The 19,538-nt window shown below is 38.7% G+C and overlaps 3 protein-coding genes across 4 annotated transcripts; all 3 read right to left on the bottom strand.

Annotated features, from left to right (window-relative positions):
* Positions 1 to 165: 165 nt before the first annotated feature.
* Positions 166 to 6,057, bottom strand: LOC107045056. 2 transcript variants are annotated; one of them, XM_015267185.1, is made up of 5 exons: positions 5,913 to 6,057; positions 3,012 to 3,170; positions 1,826 to 2,079; positions 890 to 1,640; positions 166 to 502 (listed from the first exon to the last, which is right to left on the bottom strand). In XM_015267185.1, exons 1-5 carry the CDS (start codon positions 5,932 to 5,934, stop codon positions 432 to 434), a joined length of 1,257 nt encoding a protein of 418 aa, XP_015122671.1. In that variant the 5' UTR covers positions 5,935 to 6,057; the 3' UTR covers positions 166 to 431. The 2 variants fall into 2 exon arrangements, with proteins under 2 accessions (XP_015122671.1, XP_015122670.1); XM_015267184.2 differs by having other exon boundaries at positions 169 to 1,640.
* Positions 6,058 to 11,433: 5,376 nt separating this feature from the next.
* LOC107045024 lies at positions 11,434 to 14,796 on the bottom strand. The gene is made up of 3 exons (XM_015267114.1): positions 14,725 to 14,796; positions 13,394 to 13,675; positions 11,434 to 12,344 (listed from the first exon to the last, which is right to left on the bottom strand). Exons 1-3 carry the CDS (start codon positions 14,794 to 14,796, stop codon positions 11,637 to 11,639), a joined length of 1,062 nt encoding a protein of 353 aa, XP_015122600.1. The 3' UTR covers positions 11,434 to 11,636.
* Positions 14,797 to 18,425: 3,629 nt separating this feature from the next.
* LOC107045023 lies at positions 18,426 to 18,801 on the bottom strand. Its single transcript, XM_015267113.1, has 2 exons — positions 18,580 to 18,801; positions 18,426 to 18,503 (listed from the first exon to the last, which is right to left on the bottom strand). Exons 1-2 carry the CDS (start codon positions 18,799 to 18,801, stop codon positions 18,426 to 18,428), a joined length of 300 nt encoding a protein of 99 aa, XP_015122599.1.
* Between the last annotated feature and the right edge of the window lie 737 nt (positions 18,802 to 19,538).

The following is a 19,538-nucleotide window of genomic DNA, read 5'->3' as shown; positions in this document are numbered from 1 at the left end:
GATAAAATAGTGTCACGTTTGTGGGCTGCGTTTCAAGATGTTTTTCATTGCAGCGAGATCCTACGTCGGGGATTCCAATGGGAGTCATTTGTTTGGGACTGATGTGTAATACGTCAGTTGGGAAATCTCCAGGAGAAACGGGACAACAAATAACACGAGCCTCGATAATTCTGTAATAATTTTAGATTTTTTTATTCTTTTTTTATTCTAACGAATCACAGAACAGACGGGTGCATTGCAGAGAAAAAAAATCTGGAATTGAAAGCGACATTTCTAGAAGTTGGAGGACAATTTTAAAATGATATCTTCGTTATTTTTTAAATCAGCAGTGGAATTCCCATTCTCATCGAATGGCATCGTGTTCTCAAACAAGAAAAAATTGCATCTGAAAGAAGAAAAGTGCTCCAACTTCCAAAAAAAAGCTCCTGATTTCAGATTTTTTTCGTCTGTTTATTGAGTCTCGCCACTTCGGAATCTCTCGATCGATATCTTCTGAGCCAATCTCCAGGAAATCTCCAGGAGAAACGGGACAACAAATAACACGAGCCTCGATAATTCTGTAATAATTTTAGATTTTTTTATTCTTTTTTTATTCTAACGAATCACAGAACAGACGGGTGCATTGCAGAGAAAAAAAATCTGGAATTGAAAGCGACATTTCTAGAAGTTGGAGGACAATTTTAAAATGATATCTTCGTTATTTTTTAAATCAGCAGTGGAATTCCCATTCTCATCGAATGGCATCGTGTTCTCAAACAAGAAAAAATTGCATCTGAATGAAGAAAAGTGCTCCAACTTCCAAAAAAAAGCTTCTGATTTCAGATTTTTTTCGTCTGTTTATTGAGTCTCGCCACTTCGGAATCTCTCGATCGATATCTTCTGAGCCAATGCAGGACGATGCACCTGATCCTCTCGGCTTTCTTCCTGGTGATAACCGGTTCGATCTTCTCGACCTCCGCAATAAAATCTGCGCTGAAGTCATCCATGTTGATTGTCTCGTTCTCCTCAGCGAGTACAGCATGGACGAGCCAAAAACTCGTGATGAGTCCGTACAGGTGGTGCTTCTGGAGTTCTCCCTGGAACCAATCGAGTGACATTTCCCTCACATCTCCCTCGGGAACACTCGATTGTCTCAGGCTGTCAACCAGCGCCGAGTGATACGATTTAATCACCTCCTCGTAGTTCTCCTCGATGACAACGGATTTCGCGCTGGAGTACATGAAGTAGTGGAAGTCAATTGCTGCCGAGGCGTGGCGCGGAATCTGAAAGTCAATCAGCTTGACATCGACCACGTGATCGTCATCCTCGTGCTTGAAGAGGATGTTGTTGTTCCAGGCGTCTCCGTGACTCAACACGTCGTATTTTCCACGGCCTGAGAGCACCTGGTCCCTCATTATGTCGAAGGACTTCCCTATCAGACGCTCGATGAAGTCGATCGCTGTGCGGAGCTCTTCGCTTGAGTCGTCCAGGAATTTCAAGTGGGCTATGCCCGTGTTAATGCTTATGTCCAGGGACGATCCCAAGCAGGGGCCATCGTCCGGGGGGAATACTGCTTCTTTCGTAGGGGACAGCAACTCCTGGAATTTCTGCGGGTCTCTCCGCTTCAAGGCGTATGATCGGCCGTGAAGTTTAGCTAGTTTCTGCAAGCATTCAATTTTTGGGTGAAAATATTTCACGGGAAAATCTAGGGAAGTCGGCGAAAAAATTTATTAGGCTGGTTCATGCACAGTTTTTCTACGCGGAGAGGAAAATTCAATAAAAATTAGCAGAAAAAAAATACGTGGGAGTGTGGAAAAATATTGAATGAACAAATTAAATTGGATACCTGTACGACCGCTTTACAATGCTCAAGATCCAACAGCTTCAGCCGGGGCATTACCACGTACCCCTCGTCCTTCAGATCGGCCATAACGATCTCCTCCTGATCAGCGAATACACACCTGGGTGCGATGTCCGGGAGGTGCGGCAGCACGCGGTTGTACATGTGAGCTTCATTGACGAACAGGTCCGCATTTCTTATGACTTGCACTGTAGCCCGATGACGCGGATAATATTTCGTCATGAAGGATCCGCTGTAAGCTGAAGCGAACATCACTGTTAGAAAATAATTTATATTTCGTGGAAAATCGTGAAATTCCGGATTTTAGTGAAAATTCGGTGAAATCACAGTTTTTGGCACCAGGAGGACGTGGAGTCCCAGATAACGTGACTTTTCATTCAAAATATGAATACTTGGTATAAATTTAGGTTGAATTTTTAATTATTGAAACTGCAACAACGTTTTCCGGATTTCTATCAATTCTCATGGAATTATTCAAATGAAAACTGAATTCTAGAAAATTCTGGTGGATTTCGACTGACTTTTTCATCAACTTTTGGCCGATTCTATTGAACAATTCCGCAAAATTTGATTTTTTTATACAACTTGTTCTATTCTCTAACAAAAAATTTTTTCCGTTGAAGCTAATAGTCTGTTAAATAGTTTCTATTGGAAATGTATATAAAAAAATTGCGGGATACAATCGGGTACAAATTAATAGAATTTTCTATCGAATTCACGGAAATATTCAGTAAAAATTACGGAACAATTCTCGTAATCCGCAATGGGGAATCGTTTTCCGGTAATTTTTATAGGAGTGGAAGAGAAGAAATCTGAAACGTTCAGTGAATTTCTATCAGAAATCTGAAACGTTCAGAATTTTCATGAACGTTCAACAATTTTTATGAAGCTGGTGAGTTATTTCTACGTTCCGTTCCGTAAAATTTCTCAATCGTTGGGGAAAAATTACGGAATGACTTGTCCCCACAGCGGTGAGTCGTCAGACGAGTGGTTAATTTTTACGGAACAAATCGTAGAATTTACGTGGCGATTCGTACAATTTCAGTTCCGACACTTTTTATTGAATTTTACTTGGCCCGCGGATTACATTTCGAGACGTAATTTTCACGTTTTGTTCTGGTAATTTTTACTGAATTTTTCTCTCCGTGTGCGCGCAGTTTTCGCTACTAACTTTCACCACTTCCTCTTCTCCCGGTTACCCTCGTCTTCAGGACCACCGACATGTAGTTGTCGCCGAGTTTGGTGCCTTCAGTCTCCTCGGCATGATCTATCAACAATTTCGGATCCTCCTCGGCGATTCGCAGGATTTTCTGGAAGTGCTCTCGAAGATCTGGAATTTGGGAACAGGCGCGTTACTAGGAGCGACGAGCGCTTCGATACCGGATCATTCAGCCTAATCAAAATGATTGGTCGCAATGTCGCAGTCTTGACGATGATTGATGAATCAAATTCATGGTGATGGCACTTAGCGCCGAACCTCGAGATTGTGAACAACTAAACAGGAGTAACAGCGCAGCTTGCATTGGCAATGGCCCGAATACCCAGTGACACACCTACTAGTGGACATGTGTGTGGGAGACCTTGCACGCGGAAATGAATGTCTCGCACAGCAGTTGGAGTGAATAAACTCGGTGTTAGACGCGAATGCGTCATTATTGCCCACGCGTCAACACACTGTACTCGTTAGATTCACGATTGCAATGGCAAATCGTCAGTGGTAATGACACAGTTCTGGATGACATCTCGCCTTGATGACGCGTTTGGGGGTGATAACAGCGGGAAAATTATTGGATAACGATTTTCATTAACATTTGGGTTCACTGCTATCAATATTTGGGGAATTGCATGAAGTACTTCACTCCCGCATGCAGAAATGAATAGGTAACATCTCGAATTTCACTACCACCATGATTGATTTTATATGATCCATCACGTTACTATTGTAAGTTGATTTGAATCAACATGTTATTTCACGTATACAAAGTTCTGTAGTAATATTAAGGAGAAATTCGTGGGAAATGATGAAAACTTCTTTTGAAAATCCATGAATTTTTTGGTATTGAAAAGGGATGGAAATTTCCATCGAGAATCAGTCGGAGATACGTCGAAATCCAGGAAAACTTCAATTGAGGATCAACACGTGTTCTGTCGGAAATGATGTTGGTATCGAAGATCAGAAAATAATTCAATGTTAATTGTACGGGCGTTATCGATGGAAAACCGTGAATATCTCGGATACTAAATACAATCAAGTCGGTTCCTTTTGTACAGACATAAATATATATACCATTTACTCAAAGATATAACTCTTTGTGGACATAATTTTTGACTTTTGCGTTTTTTCGGTGTTGTCTTGTGAAAAATTTCAATGGATCTCGTGATCGAACTCTCGAAAAAGCTACATATAATTGTCCGTGATTGAAAACATCTCTCTGTAGATCTACAGCAGCATTACCAACATCAATATCATCAACATCATCAACCAAATCAGTATCATCATCATGCATGCGATTTCTCGTTTAGACATTCAGGAATAAACGTGTGACATCTCCTTTTGTTAAGATTATTGCATCTTGGAGTGAGGATGGAATTCGGAAATTGAATGAAGATGAACGATTGGTACTTAAAATTTGAATATAATGCCACTGCAGGGACATTTTCGTAAGGCGAGGCACTTCAATTATGACACCTTTTTCCTACCTCACCTTAAAACACTAGTCATTTATGAAAGCAGTACTGCAAGCCATTGACCTCATTAAGATATGGAGTTCTAACACTGAGAGAAAAATCTGAAGTTCGATTTACAATACGAAAATAGTTGAGGCAGTTTTGGTGAACGACACGATTTTTTTTATGCGGCACATAACATTATAGTAACTTCACACGCGTAATTTTTGCAAATCAAAATGCAGTTAAACGAACGAAAGTTCAAAAGTAATCACGACAAATCTATCGTGAGTAGAACTATGAAATAGTTGCAATGACTACATTCCATTGTAGTCATCACTTCTCCGGCCATAGTTACCGTAGCCCATGCGAAATTGTTGAGGACTTTTTGACTATAATTCGATGGTGATGGAATATAGTCAGAAGAATCATATTTTTCTCTCAGTGGAGACGTGTTTGGTGGGTTATCCATTTTCTTAGTATTTATTCAAGTTATGGATTTATTGAGAGGGTCGAAGGGGTGATTGATGTCAAATTAATTCAAAGATAGTCTCTTTGCAAGATCAGAAGGGCGCAAAAGCTTGAATGTTATTCTGAGAAAAAATACTCTTCATCGGTATTTATGATCACGAAAATTCTAGAGCTCTTATTTCTTCAACTCCCTTCAAATTTTGCTTCATGACCGATACTTTAACCCTTTTTACCGCTTTTCCCCAGTCATGGCCTCAGTTTTAGAAAATCTTAAAACTGAAATGAAATTAATTTTAACGTAACTAAAATTACACTGTTAGAAATTTCTGGAAATTTCAGTCGCAGCGTCATCTGAATTTTTAATGTTGTGCGGTTGAATTCAATTTCAAATAAAAACGTTCACTAAATTTCTTGTTCATTCAGAAAATTCAGAAAAGTTTCTGTCTGTATTTTCAAAATTTTCAAGATTTTTCAGGGCCCCATGGACCTCAAGATTGAGAATTACTTAAATATTCAAGGAACTACACGGACAAAAAATTTCATAGAAAAACCTATCGGATTCGTTAGAAAATTCTATTGAATTTCTATTGAACTGTTCTATTAGTTTTTGGGCGATTTCACGTGAAATTTCAAGGGTAATTCTCTAACAGTGTATCAGTGGAAAAATAATTGTCTCATTGAGGCAAAATGAATGAAGTATTTGGCTAAACGAATGAGACATCATGCGTTCCGTACGAAAGATCTTCGAGGAAGACGTCTGCAATGTCCAGGATGCGTGACTTAACGTCTCGAATTGAGACGCTAATTTCTCCAGTCCCAGTAAAAAAAATCTCCAGTGTTTGGAACACTTGGTCGCACGCGAAAACAGTGAAACGTATGAATGCATATGAGTTTGATGGTTGGATGTTCAAGTTTGTATTTTTGTCTGGGATACCTGACACACTTCGCCGCTCCATTTTCCGCAGTGCACTAGACCTAGGCTGGCGACCAACTATTCTGATAAAACTATACTATTCCGTTATTATGCTGGGTAATTTGAGGGGGGTGGGAGTGCACTCGAGTGAGTGAGGACCCGTGGAAGTACTAGCGACAATGACGATCTAGTCGTGGTTTTCCGTCTTCCTGGTGTACAGAGTTCGGCGAATAGGTTCGAACGTACGTAATTGTCGGTTATTATCCCGTCGAGGTAGGGGGGACACGTGTAGGAAGCGATCTTCAAGGACAAGTGGACTATTCTGTGTATGCCGTTCCGAAGATGAAACGCCAATCGTCTTGGCGCGTATCAAAAAACGAAACTCGAAAATATTTCGAACGAGATAATTGCTGTCACCCGATGGGCTTTTTTTATACAGTCATCATGGGTCGTTGACCGGTGTCATGACTTTCTATGATCACGAGGAAAAACCTGGGGATTCAGTCGTCAAATAGTATTTACGGTATCTTATCGGCGAATCTTCATTATGATGCGATTGATCCCGGGAATTCGATGATATCCGGATTTTATGATTTCGAGCAGGATGATCGACGGCTTCGTGATGCGACTTACGTCTCTGGTTTGAGGGCTATGATTTTTGCAGCATTCATGTTCCTCAAGTTTCAGAATTTTTATAATTTTTAGGGATTTGAAATTTGTGGAATTTTTTTTCTTTCGTTTTTTTTTCATTGCAAGTTCTATTTTTTGGATTCAATAAATTTAATTGAGATATTTTCTGGTGAATTTCTTTGCCATGAATTGTCTGAGTTTTTCACGCTCGACTTTTCTTTGTTTTCGTTGAAAACATGAGATTAAAAAAATTTAGAAAATTTAGCTGAGGAATTTAGAAAAATTAAATTCTACTAATTTTTTGGACAGAATATTTTTCATTGAACGTTTCTATAGGAAAAAATGCCCAGTGAGGGATTTGAATGATTTTTGCAGCATTGAAGTTCCTCAAGTTCCTCAATTTTCATAATTTTCCATGATTTAAAAATTTTAGAATGCATTCACTTGAATTTTTTTTATTTTTATTGGAAGTTCTATTTTTTGGATTCAATAAATTTAATTGAGATATTTTCTGTAGAATTTCTTTGGCATGAATTCAGTTTTTCACGCTCGACTTTTCTTTCTTTTCGTTGAAAACATGAGATTAAAAAAATTTAGAACATTTAGCTGAGGAATTTAGAAAAATTAATTCTACTAATTTTTTGGATAGAATATTTTTCATTGACTATTTCTATAGAAAAAAAATGCCCAGTGAGGGATTTCAATGATTTTTGCATCATTGAAGTTCCTCAAGTTCCTCAATTTTCATAATTTTCCATGATTTAAAAATTTTAGAATGCATTCACTTGAATTTTTTATATTTTTATTGGAAGTTCTATTTTTTGGATTCAATAAGTTTAATTGAGACATTTTCTGGAGAATTTCTTTGGCATGAATTGTCTGAGTTTTTCACGCTCGACTTTTCTTTTCTCTTCGTTGAAAAAATGAGATTAAAAAAATTCAGAAAATTTTGCTGAGGAATTTAGAAAAATTTATTTCTACTAATTTTTTGGACCGAATATTTTTCATTGACTATTTCTATAAAAAAATGCCCAGGAAAGCTGCTGATGCCCAGGAACTTCAATGTTTTTTGCATCATTGAAGTTCCTCAATTTTCATAATTTTCAATGATTTAAAAATTTTAGAATACATTCACTTGAATTTTTCTTATTTTTATTAGAAGTTCTATTTTTTGGATTCAATAAATTTAATTGAGACATTTTCTGGAGAATTTCTTTGGCATCAATTGTCTGAGTTTTCCACGCTCGACTTTTCTTTTCTTTTCGTTGAAAAAATGAGATTAAAAAAATTTTGCTGAGGAATTTAGAAAAATTAAATTCTACCGATTTATTGGATAGAATATTTCCCTTGACCCTCGTGACCCTTTGACCATTTTTATGCAAAAAAAAATGCCCAGAAAAGCTGCGGAATTATTCAATAGAATCGCCCAAAAACCCAATAATCAAATCTAAAAAAAATGTCAATAAAAAGTGAATAAAGATGACAATTCCTCCTCATTCCAAGTTCACGTGATGACCGATTGCCCTCAAATGAGCATTGAAATCCGTAACATTTGACCGCTGAAACAAGTATAACCCGACGTCCCTAAATCGCGCGTTTAAAATGACGAAATTAGTCGAATGCCATTTCAATTTCCCTGTGACACGCATATCCCAGAGTGCGACCTTCGCCAAAGAGCGGTCTCCAGCTGCCGGAAATTTGCTCAAAACTAGCATTTCTCGCTAATTCTCCCCACACTCAATCATCGCCCGCCTGACATGCGCTTGTGAGCGCGAATGAATGTTGGAACATCCCAGAGTACTTTTACAAATGCACTATCGCTATTTTTCCAAGAATTATCAGCGCAAACAGCTGGAAGTAAACCTTGAAAATAGAGATATATCCAGCGAAAAATGTTATCAACTAGTGTTGCGAATTAACCTTGTACCCTCGAGATTGCCTTCGCAAGAGATAAAAAATGCCATAAAAACTGAATAAACATTCCACCACGCATTACACTATTTGCATTAAACTGAGTGCATCCAAGGAGACAAGAGAGACCACTGGCTGCAGTTCAAAATTGATTTATAGATTATACGTGATCTTATCCCCTCGTCTCATCCAGCTCCGAGAAGTGTTGTAACGGATAATTGGATGGTTATGAACAAAGCTGAGGCTGATGGATCAAGATGATTATAAACCCCGAGATAAAATAATAAATATTTCAACGTTCATCCACAAGATGTGAGTTATCTCCCATCATCGGTCCCCTCATCGCTCAGTTGACTAAGTTTTCAGGAACTCCAACGACTAGAATGTGAAATACATTCAGTAATAGCGGTTGTTTTTAATTCGATTTTTGCCCCGATGAAAGCAAACAAAATTGTTTGTTAATTTCTTCAATTGAATTTTTGAACAGTTCAGTGTTCGCATCACTGATTCTGAACAGTTCAGAATCAGTCATGCGAGACGAGACGAGAAACTACGGCTTATTTTTTTCTGTCGAGAATTGAAAGATTCTCTCGTCTCGTCTCATCTCGTCTCGTCTCGTCTCGTCTCGTCTCGTTTCATCTCGTCTCGTCTCATCTCATCTCGTCTCGTCTCGTCTCATTTCGTCTCGTCTCGTCTCGTCTCTCTCGTAATATGAAATGGACAATAATTTGTAAATTGAATGAAAAATATCTTTTTATTCTTTACTAAGTTTTACATTAATTTTCTATATTTTCATTGTTTATAAAATAATAATAATGCTAATAATAATAATGTGCTCCCTGTATACAATAATAAAATGCATTACACTATTTATTGATATAAAACGTACATGGAAATGTTTTGAAATGAAATTTACATGTCGTGATGTGTAATTGAGATGGTGATGTATGATATTTTTTTTCGAATTCTCCTAATGGAATACAATAGAAAAATTCCAAGTGTTTTGAGAAGAATTGTCTATACAAAAGTATAGGTAGCAATCTACCGGAATGAATGATGCTCGCGAGGTAGAGGCATTGCCTCAAGTAGACATTTGCCAATCAGATAAAGCATGGTGCGCTCGGTTAGCAGTGACCGCTTCACCAGATAACCGGAAAGCCAGAATAAAAGGACGAGAAGGAGTTCAAGATGAGTAATTCATCCAGACAAAAAGCCACTCCATTCAAGAGTTTATTTACGAAATTTATTTATTCGTGAGGTGCAATCCTTTCGTTTTATTCAGGGGAGAGTTGTTGGAGGGATATTCACCGGGATTTTATGATTTTATGAATCTCTGTTTAGAATTATTTGCTTTCAAACAGATGATTTGGAAATTAATGAAGTAATTAAGCGATTTGTTGGGGATTTTTGGGGTTTATGGTCATTAATTGGCGAGGAAAGGGCTTCAATTATTATTAATCTGTTATTCAGTGATGAATTTTTAAAGTAGCTCTACCCTTACGGTAAATTCAGAGATTACTGAAAACTGCAAAAAAATTGCAGAATACTCGATTAGATTCGGAATTCTAATTTTTTTCTCAATTTAATTATCGTTTTGGTTTTTCAAAGAAGAAATGTTTAAAAATCAAGATTTAATCCAGTGTCTTATGTGAAAATCAACATTTTCATTGTAATCAAAGATTAAAATCTGATTTTTTTTTCATTAGATGTGAAAAAATCAAGATTTTTTTTGACACCTCATAAAAAATAGTCCACCGTTTTGCAAATAAGTTTTATTATTTATTTGTAAGAGGGAAATGTTTGAAAAAATATCAATATTTGGAGAAATTTAATTTAGACAATACTGACTGGGTATGAATTTTTTCAAATTTTTTCCATGCAATTTAGTTGAAAAATTGAAAAACTGAAAATATCCAAAAGTACAGCGTAGCCCGGCCGAAGGGTAGAGCTGTTTTAAACAGCCTGACATCACTTACGAATCTGAATCTCTTGTGTTCACTCGAGCATTATTGTCCCACGTAATAATAATTTTCACTCGGTAATTCTCGTAATACCCTTTTAATGATCCTCTCTACCACCGTGAGGACAGGTATCCCGGCGCATCACGTCTGGTGCAGCTTGGATTAATCCGTCGAGGTGAGTGTATATTAATCATTCAGACATCATCTCCCAGCTATTTCTCCCACATTCATTATCTTCGAGACTTTTTAAATGGGTATCCGTTTATCGAGGGGCTGGAAACTCCTCGAATCGGCGAGTTGTTGATAGAAATTCCAATTAAATTATTTGCTATCAATGAAATAACTGTGAAATCATCGCTTTGTTATTCGGAATTGTAATTGCATTGGAAAACGTTGGAAATTTGGGAATTCCTGGAATGCCAGGGATTTTAATGATTTAGTACTCGGTGATTTCGATTGAATGAAATTATGTTGGGATTCTGTAGAGAAGAATAGTTGAAAATTTTAGGGAATGCCAAATTTTTGACCATCAACGGAACGACAATTAATCGAGTTCAACACACTGAGGGAAAAAATTACCTGCGAATATTTGACGGAGTAGAATAGATTTATCTATTCGATTGAGGCTAATTAATCAACTTGATAGAAGGAAATTTAATATCTCTCACACAGGGAAAAAAATTTATAATATCTGAAACATATTTTCTTGAGACAAGTAATTTTTCTTCAATCGTTTAATTCTCCCAGATATCTCAACTCACGTGGCCCGAGAAAGGTCCCATGCACGGCGAGAAAAATTGAATAAAAATTACCAGAAAAAAAGTAAAAATTACGTTTCGAAAAGTAATCCGCGAGCGAATTAAAATTCAATAAAAAGTGTGAGCCGAAACTGAACGGAACGTAGAAATAACTCACCAGCTTCATAAAAATTGTTGAACGCTCAAGAATTTTTGATTTTGGAGGCACAATAAGTCGGCAATTTTTGTAAAATTTTACTTCATCGGGAAAAATTACGTGACAATTTCGTCCTTTGTTCGGTGATGAACCTGAAATTCCCTGAACGTTCCAGATTCCTTCTCATCCATTCCCATAAAAATTTCCGGAAACGATTCCCCATTGCGGATTACGTGAATTTCATAATTTTTACTGAATACTTCTCTCCGTGAAGTAAATGTTTCTCTCAGCGCCCAAGAATTAAATCCCAACATCTCAAAAATCAAAAAATTGACCCACTCCTCTCTCCTTACAAAGCCGGTACGAATCTGACCTCTCCCTCCCTGGAATTCCTCTCCTCTCCCTCCCGGAAATCCGAATAGCTGCCCAAAGCTCTGGGAATCTGACTCCCGCTCTGATGTGCATTCCTCCCAGTTCCTCGATTGAAAGAGAAGCCCCTCGGTGCCGTGTCCCGGAAATCCTCCCCCCTGCCCTCCGCTGAAAGCTCCCTCTCCCCTCCCCCCGCCCCCCTTCCGCCATCTAAATCCCGAGAATTTTCGCCGCCCACTCGTGCATTCTCGCTATTTGTCAATGGATACTGACGAAATTTATCCTCATTGCGATAATTCCCCCTCAACTTTCGATCGAGTTTCTCGTTATGATGCTCCAAGTTCCTTTGTTCATAGTTAAGTGGCTCACGTTGATTGTCCTTTGGCAATATCTCCTGGGTGTAACTGGACCCACCCTCGCCGCTGCTCGCCAACGCCAAGTCCTTGGGTGAATCATTACGAAATCCGATCGGTTCGTAATTATCGGTCGATTTGGAGTCCGGTGAATCCATGGATTCTGGATCATCAGCCTCATTGGTCTCGGGATTGTTCTCGGGGTAGAGAGATACAGCCTCGTCGCACTGGAAGCTGTACCACCAGTCGCACACGAAGTGACGTTGATTGAAAATACTACCCTCGGGGCATAAAAATGAACTCTTGGAGCCACCGATATTGCATATGTGGAAGACCTGGAGTAATTTCAATATTTTAGTTTTTCGGGGGAGGTTGTGGGAGAGTTGTGGATTTATTGCTTGGAATTCCGGTGGAATTTTTTGCTATTTATGAAATAACAAGGCGAAATCATTGAAAATGAGGACATTTTCAGGAACGCGTCACTAATTTTCAGGCGTCTGTCACCAATAATTCAAGTAATATTCGTAGCTGTAGTGATGCCGGGACGAGACAAACGAGACGAGAGACATGACGAGACGAGACGAGTAGAGTCGCTCGAGACAATGGCAGAAACAAGACGAGACGAGAGACGTGACGAGACAAGACGAGAAGAGTCTTTCGAGACAATGGCAGAAATGAGACGAGACGAGACGAGAGAATCTCTCAATTTTCGACGAGACGAGAGAAGAGATTACTCTCGTATTTCGAAACGAGACGAGAGAATGGTTTCCTGACAACGAAACGAGACGAGAAGATGCAGTTTCATGTCTCTCGTTTCGTCTCGTCTCGTCTCGTCATGTCTCTCATTTCGTCTCATCTCGTCTCGTCATGTCTCTCGTTTCGTCTCGTCTCGTCTCGTCATGTCTCTCATTTCGTCTCATCTCGTCTCGTCATGTCTCTCGTTTCGTCTTGTCTTGTCTCGCAATGTTTCTCGTCTCGTCTCGTCATGTCTCTCGTTTCGTCTCGTCTCGTATCGTCTCGTCTCGTCATGTCTCTCATTTCGTCTCATCTCGTCTCGTCATGTCTCTCGTTTGGTCTCATCTCGTCTTGTCATGTCTCTCGTCTCGTCTTGTCTTGTCTCGTCATGTCTCTCGTCTCGTCTCGTCATGTCTCTCGTTTCGTCTCGTCTCGTCATGTCTCTCGTCTCGTCTCGTCTCGTCTTGTCTCGTCATGTCTCTCGTCTCGTCATGTCTCTCGTCTCGTCACGTCTCGTCTCGTCTCGCGGCATCACTGAATAATAGTATTAGTGACACTCTCCGAAATCTCAGTGAATATTCCCGGAACCTCAAAAATGTTTTCCCCGCGTACTTCAGGCGACGTTTTTGGGGGAGACGAGAAGAAATACCTGGCAACCAGTCTCGTCGTCGGCGTAATAGCCTCCTGGTATTTTATCAGCGCAGGAGAATGAAGTCTCCGGGATTTTATTAAGGCTTGGGTAGTCGGTGCCCGGTGTTCCGGGGACTAGGGCACTCCAGCTATTGTGCGGGGGGTCGTCATCAGCGCTTTGTTCTGGCCTGATGTACGTCAAACTTTGTAATTGGTCGTGTAAGTCGATGGGACGATCGTAGGGCTCCGGTGGCGACTGACGATCCTCGGGGAAGGGTTGGTCCGGGGGGTGATGCTGCACCTGTCATTAGCATAAGGTAATTGAGATGAGAGGAGGGTTGTTGCACTACATAACGTTCTATACTTCATTTTTATCTAGAGATGGAATGCGACACTCAAAAATATTTTTCATAATCTCTCCCCGCAAATGACCTTTCATTTAATTATTGAAAAACAATGAGAATATAATTGTTATTATATCGCACCTGAGTAATTAACATTTCCAATTTATTGGTTGACCGATAATGACAGTTGAATATCCCTCATTAGAACACCAATCAAACCGAAATATCAAATATTTATATACAATTAATTGCGACCAATTATGATGAGTAAACACTGAAAATTGAAGCTATTACCATTCCACAAAATAGAGATGATTAGAAATTGATGAAAAATTAATTTCCCACTATTAGTGATTACAAAAGCAATCAGTGTTATTCCGTCCATTAACCGTGAATATAATAAACAAGATTTTTACGAAAATAAAACTGACCAAAATCCTCCAGAAATTATGAATCGATCTATCAATCCCGCAGCTAGCAAACTAGTGTATCACGTACGGTAGAAAGCGAATCTCTCACGTATGTTCCACATTCCCCCCCCCCTCCCCCGCCCCCCGGTAAATTGCGCCACTACACATCCCGCTCGTCGCTCATTCTGAAATAATACTCGTGCAGCATCTTGTGCAACATTCACAATGCTACTATCTCCCGATGTACCCGGAAAGCAGTCGCCTTCATGCAGAAACAGTCTAATCGGACCGCCTCCACCCAGTGAATCGATAGAGCCGTTATTGGATAATTAGTGTGCATCGTGTCCTCAGTTGCAATCAGGACTATTTGATCGGATTATTAGAGAAATAATTGAGTGGTAACGAAAATTCAATTGGATCACTTTGGGCTATTATGTCAATTGGAGGTAACGAGGGGCCCGTGTCTCATCTTGGGGACATTAACGTGAAAGTTCATCCGAGAGAATGCTCGGCGATTCGCGAATCGAGACAGGAGCGCTCGTTGCCGTTGCGTAGGGGAATGCGGGGGGAATTCGGGTGGGAATGAACTGACTCACCGAATCTGAGGACACGCAGGTCAGCATCAGAGACACCACGAGGACAAGTGTCACTTCAGATGTGCCGGACATCTCGCGAATTAATTCGGAGATGTAGGATTTATGCAATTTCACGGTTTAGTTTACTTATTTGTCCCAGGCGGCGTCTCCTCTATCGCTCTTGCGGGCTGATTCTGCAGGGATTCGGCCCTGCCATTCGCTTTATATGGTGCATCCCCACGGGTACAAGCTCCTCATGCATCCTGAGGAGCATTGGAAACGATCGCTGACACCGATTGGGATGCAGTCGTGGTTACGATAAATCAGATGATTTTTCTTTTTTCGGGGATTGGAGGGAGATACGGCCATTTCGAAATTGTAGCGTGCTGAGGGCTTGGGTGGATTTCAGTGATAGGAATATCAATTAATCGTTATTACCGTTGAATTGTGATAGTTGTCAATTTTTAAGATAAATTTTTAAATTTTTAATATTGAAGGAACCATCAATTTGGACATTTAAATTTCGAAATATTCCGTCAATCAATAATTTCGGGAGGAGGATTGACGATTATTTGGAGAATCGAAAATCAGGTAGCTAAATTTGGAATTAGATTGGTAACTAAAGAATTACATTTCAGTATTATCAAATACTTTATTCACCATCAATCGCAAAAAATTTAGATAATAAATTCTGTGATATTTTAAATTTGTTGAATATAGTTAAACTTGGAATGAACACAGTGTTAAAAAAATTTGGCTGAATTCTCCGGAAAAAGATCTTGTATTCGATTTAAGGAGAACAAGTCAACGGAATTTTAAGTTTCTCTGAAAATTCTAGTAAAGATCCTAATTTTTAGCGCCGGGAAGACGGAAATTCCGCAATTTACATCACTTTTCAAAGAATTCCGTTAAAATTCTTAAAATCCCGGAAATTTTGGACGGAATTCCCTGAAAATTCAGAGGAATCTAGGACTCAAGGAGATAATGCTCAGAATTTCCCTGATTTTTTATTTATTTTCCCGGAATAAGTAAACTGAAATTTACAATTCCCACCCATTCCATCAAATTATGAATCTTTATTTACAAAATTCTCTACAATTTCAGTGGAAAATTTTTAATAGCGCAGTCGAAGAGCTTTTTAGATAAATCGTAGGACTTGCCAGTTAAGAATCTTCAGCAAGAAATAAATCGAAAACAATCTCTGATGCTCGTTAGGACTAATTTATTTATGAAGACGGTAAAATGATCTGTCGATTATTCATATTTTTCCTGACAATTGTTGTTCCTGATAAATTTATTTCACTTTTTTTTATTGTCTATTATTTTATTATTATTATTATTATTATTATTATTATTATTATTATTATTATTATTATTATTATTATTATTATTATTATTATTATTATTATTATTATTATTTTCTCCACTCATGAAAGAAGATAATTTGTTTATCTGCTGAGACGATAACGCAGACAAATTTATTATTACTTGTCGATAAATCAGAGATCGTGAATGAAAGCTTCTGATCGATCGAGTGAATTTATTCAATTTTCAACAGCTTCTATCTACTAATAAAGGACGAAGCATCGAAGCTACGAAGGATTTTTTTTTCAAAATTTTCGGAAAAATATGTGGAATAACAATTACGAGCTATTTTTTTTTAATTCGCCTCTTACATGGCTAAATTTGTTTTTTTTGTATTTTTTTACACAAATAGTGAATTTTTTTATATGAAAAAAACCAAAATCAGCCGTGTGGGAGTCGAATTCCAAAAAACTGGCTCATAATTGTTGTTCCACACATTTGTCCGAAAATTTTGAAAAAAAAATCTTTTGTAGCTCAAAAATTTGGGGGCCCTGGACTGTTTTTAGTATTTTAAGCGCTTTCGGGCAAACAAACAATAAAAAAAATTTTTTTTTGCGCTAATTATTCGTTTTCAGATCTATATAATCGATCTTCAACGTATGAAAAGTCTCACTCTAATAATCCTTAAGGATGCATTATACCCTTTTCGCCAAAATTCACGTTTTTTGAATTTTTTTGGTAAATTGTTGATCGCGTTGACGTAAAAAAATAGGCGACCATCCCCTTTTCGATCAATGATTTTGCAATGACAAATCCAATTCCAGCTGATGCCCCCGTACAACAGTTATTCTCCCATGCCAGCGTTCCATTTTCCCTCTCAAAAGTAAAGCGAGTGGAAAAAATCTCTGGAATAATTTCCCCGAGTCACATTAAACCCCCCAGTGACCCTTTTATCGGTGACAGTCAAATCGAGTGTGACTCGTTATTCTAACTTTCAGTTCCCTGTTGTAGACTGAAGTAATTTGAAACTCGTGATACGTCCTCTGCACATTGCACCAGGTCATTGGCTTTGGAAAGTGTTTGATAAACATAGTGGAGTTATATAAAGTGATATGACGCAGCAGAACGATTGGAAAATTTAAGTTCTCGGTGGAGATAAGACCAACCACTCAACAACGAGGGCCATTCTCTACGAACACTGCGAAAACTAATGTCTGAATTTCAGACACTTTTGTGGACACTTTCCAAACACTTTTGGGACGATTTTGTAGACAGTTTTGAGACATTAATTAAAATGCGTCTGAGTCGATGGAGTTATTTCAATTTCAGACACCAAGATGTCTGAAATTAAGATACAGACATCAGTTTCAGACGCAAGCGGTGTTTCAAATGTTCAGACATCAATTTTATTTTCAGACACTTTTGAAGATTCAGACGTTTTTTGCCATCTGCCATCTTAAATTCAGATAGTTTTCAGACACCTAGTTTTTACAGTGGATGAGTCAACTTTTCGGACATGAGAAATATCTTAAAAATTAATGTTTGAATGGACTTTGCCGTCTGAATCAGGTGAGATATCTTAAGGGGAGTCTACTATGAGTTTTAAAAGTCGTGGGTTATTGGAGTGAGAATCTTCATACGTTGAAGATCGATTATATAGATCTGAAAATGAATAATTAGTGCAAAAAAAATTTTTTTTTATTGTTCCTTTGCCCGAAAACGCTTAAAATGCTAAAAACAGTCGAGGCCCTCCAATTTTTGAGCTACAAAAGATTTTTTTTTTCAAAATTTTCGGAAAATTGTGAGGAACAACAATTGCGAGCCAGTTTTTTTAAATTCGACTCCTACACAGCTGATATCGGTTTTTTTCATATAAAAAAATTCACTATTTGTGTAAAAAAAAAGAAATTTAGCCATGTAAGGGCCGAATTAAAAAAAAATAGCTCGTAATTGTTATTCCACATATTTTTCCGACAATTTTGAAAAAAAAAAATTCTTCGTAGCTCAAAAATTGGAGGCCCAGGACTGTTTTAGATATTTTAAGCGTTTTCGGGCAAACGAACAATAAAACAATTTTTTTTGCACTAATTATTCGTTTTCAGATCTACATAATCGATCTTCAACGTATGAAAATCTCGCTCCAATAAGCCAAGACTTTTAAAACTCATAGTAGTCTCCCCTTAATAGTGAAATGTTTGAATCGCTCATAAATAACTGAAATTCAGACAGAAAATATCTGAATAGCTGTCAGACACCTGTTTTTTGTAGTGAAGATGTATTTTTTAAATGAATAATGAGATATCGGGTCGCACTCGACGGTCGTAAACAGTAATAGACAATGAATAAGACTTTACAATAGTTTCAATGGTAATAAATAAAATGCATCGACAGGAAAATGATTGATGACTCGGGTGTCTTTAGCGGGTGAGTCCAGCGTGTTGCAGTGCGTCGAATATCTTTTGCCTCGGGATCTTGTCTGCCTCGCGATCGATCACCTAGAAATACCGCCGTCATTAATCATCCCGGGTAATTACACGTAATTTCTGATGGGTAATGCCGTTATTGCGCTACCTGCATCTCTTTGTTGGCCAGCCAGGACTCTTGCGCGAGTGCCGCTGCGGTCTTGGGATTCTCGTAGAAATGATTTTTGAGGTCTCGGGGCAGTGCAGCTTCCATCGCTGAGCTTAGGAGGACTGCTTGGTGGGCGTAGGGTGTGGGATTGTAATGCTCCTCCAGGAATTGGGGCGCTCCTGTGCAAACTCCCATAATCGTCAGGATGATTATGATGCTCATGGCTGGAAATAGAATGGGGGATTGAATATCTGACGGGGGAGGGAAAAATTACTTGACAAATTACTGTTCCATGCACTCAACATTGCCCGGGATTTATATTCTTTAAAAACCCGGGATTTTTTTGGAATTCTTCGCTACTGAATTTTACCCTGAGGTTTATTAGGATAACACATTCTATTTGTATCTTCTCCCTGTCCTCAATGCGCCATAAATGGAGAACCGCTCTAGGCGATCTGATCAATCTCAGTAGCAAGGTCTCGGCTGAAGGATAGCCCTTCCCCACAAGCTCATCCTCATTCCCAAACCTCCACAGGACTCTTCGTACTCCCCCGATGGTCTCACGAATCAATTAAGCCCCCTCATTTAAATAATAAACATCCACAAGCTCAAAGATCACTTGTATTTTCCTCGAACGAGGCGAATAACCGCTCATTAATTCCGAAAAAATGTCCAACAATGCCGTAATTCAATAATTTAACACAGTTTCCACTGATTTTAACCGCTCCAACGTATTACACCCGTCACCGCTGGTATCAGTATGAAAGGCGTTGGGAGCGCCGTGAAATATCACGTCAGTCGCCTTACCTCTCCACCACAGGTAATGATAATCTAGCGAGAATTCCTGTCTGCGTCTAACTGAATGCATATCGCCCCCAAACGTTCTTTCTTATATAGTCGGGTTGTCCGAAGGTCCACCTTCATTGCGGAGGTTACTAGCCACTTCGGTGTAACCGTAG

The sequence above is a fragment of the Diachasma alloeum genome, unplaced genomic scaffold (assembly GCF_001412515.2).
Source record: "Diachasma alloeum isolate Michigan unplaced genomic scaffold, Dall2.0 Dall_scaffold_00865, whole genome shotgun sequence".
In the NCBI taxonomy this organism is placed as follows: Eukaryota; Metazoa; Arthropoda; class Insecta; order Hymenoptera; family Braconidae; genus Diachasma; species Diachasma alloeum.
Note: the sequence above shows the minus strand (reverse complement) of the source record. Positions and strands in the feature narration are given on the sequence as shown.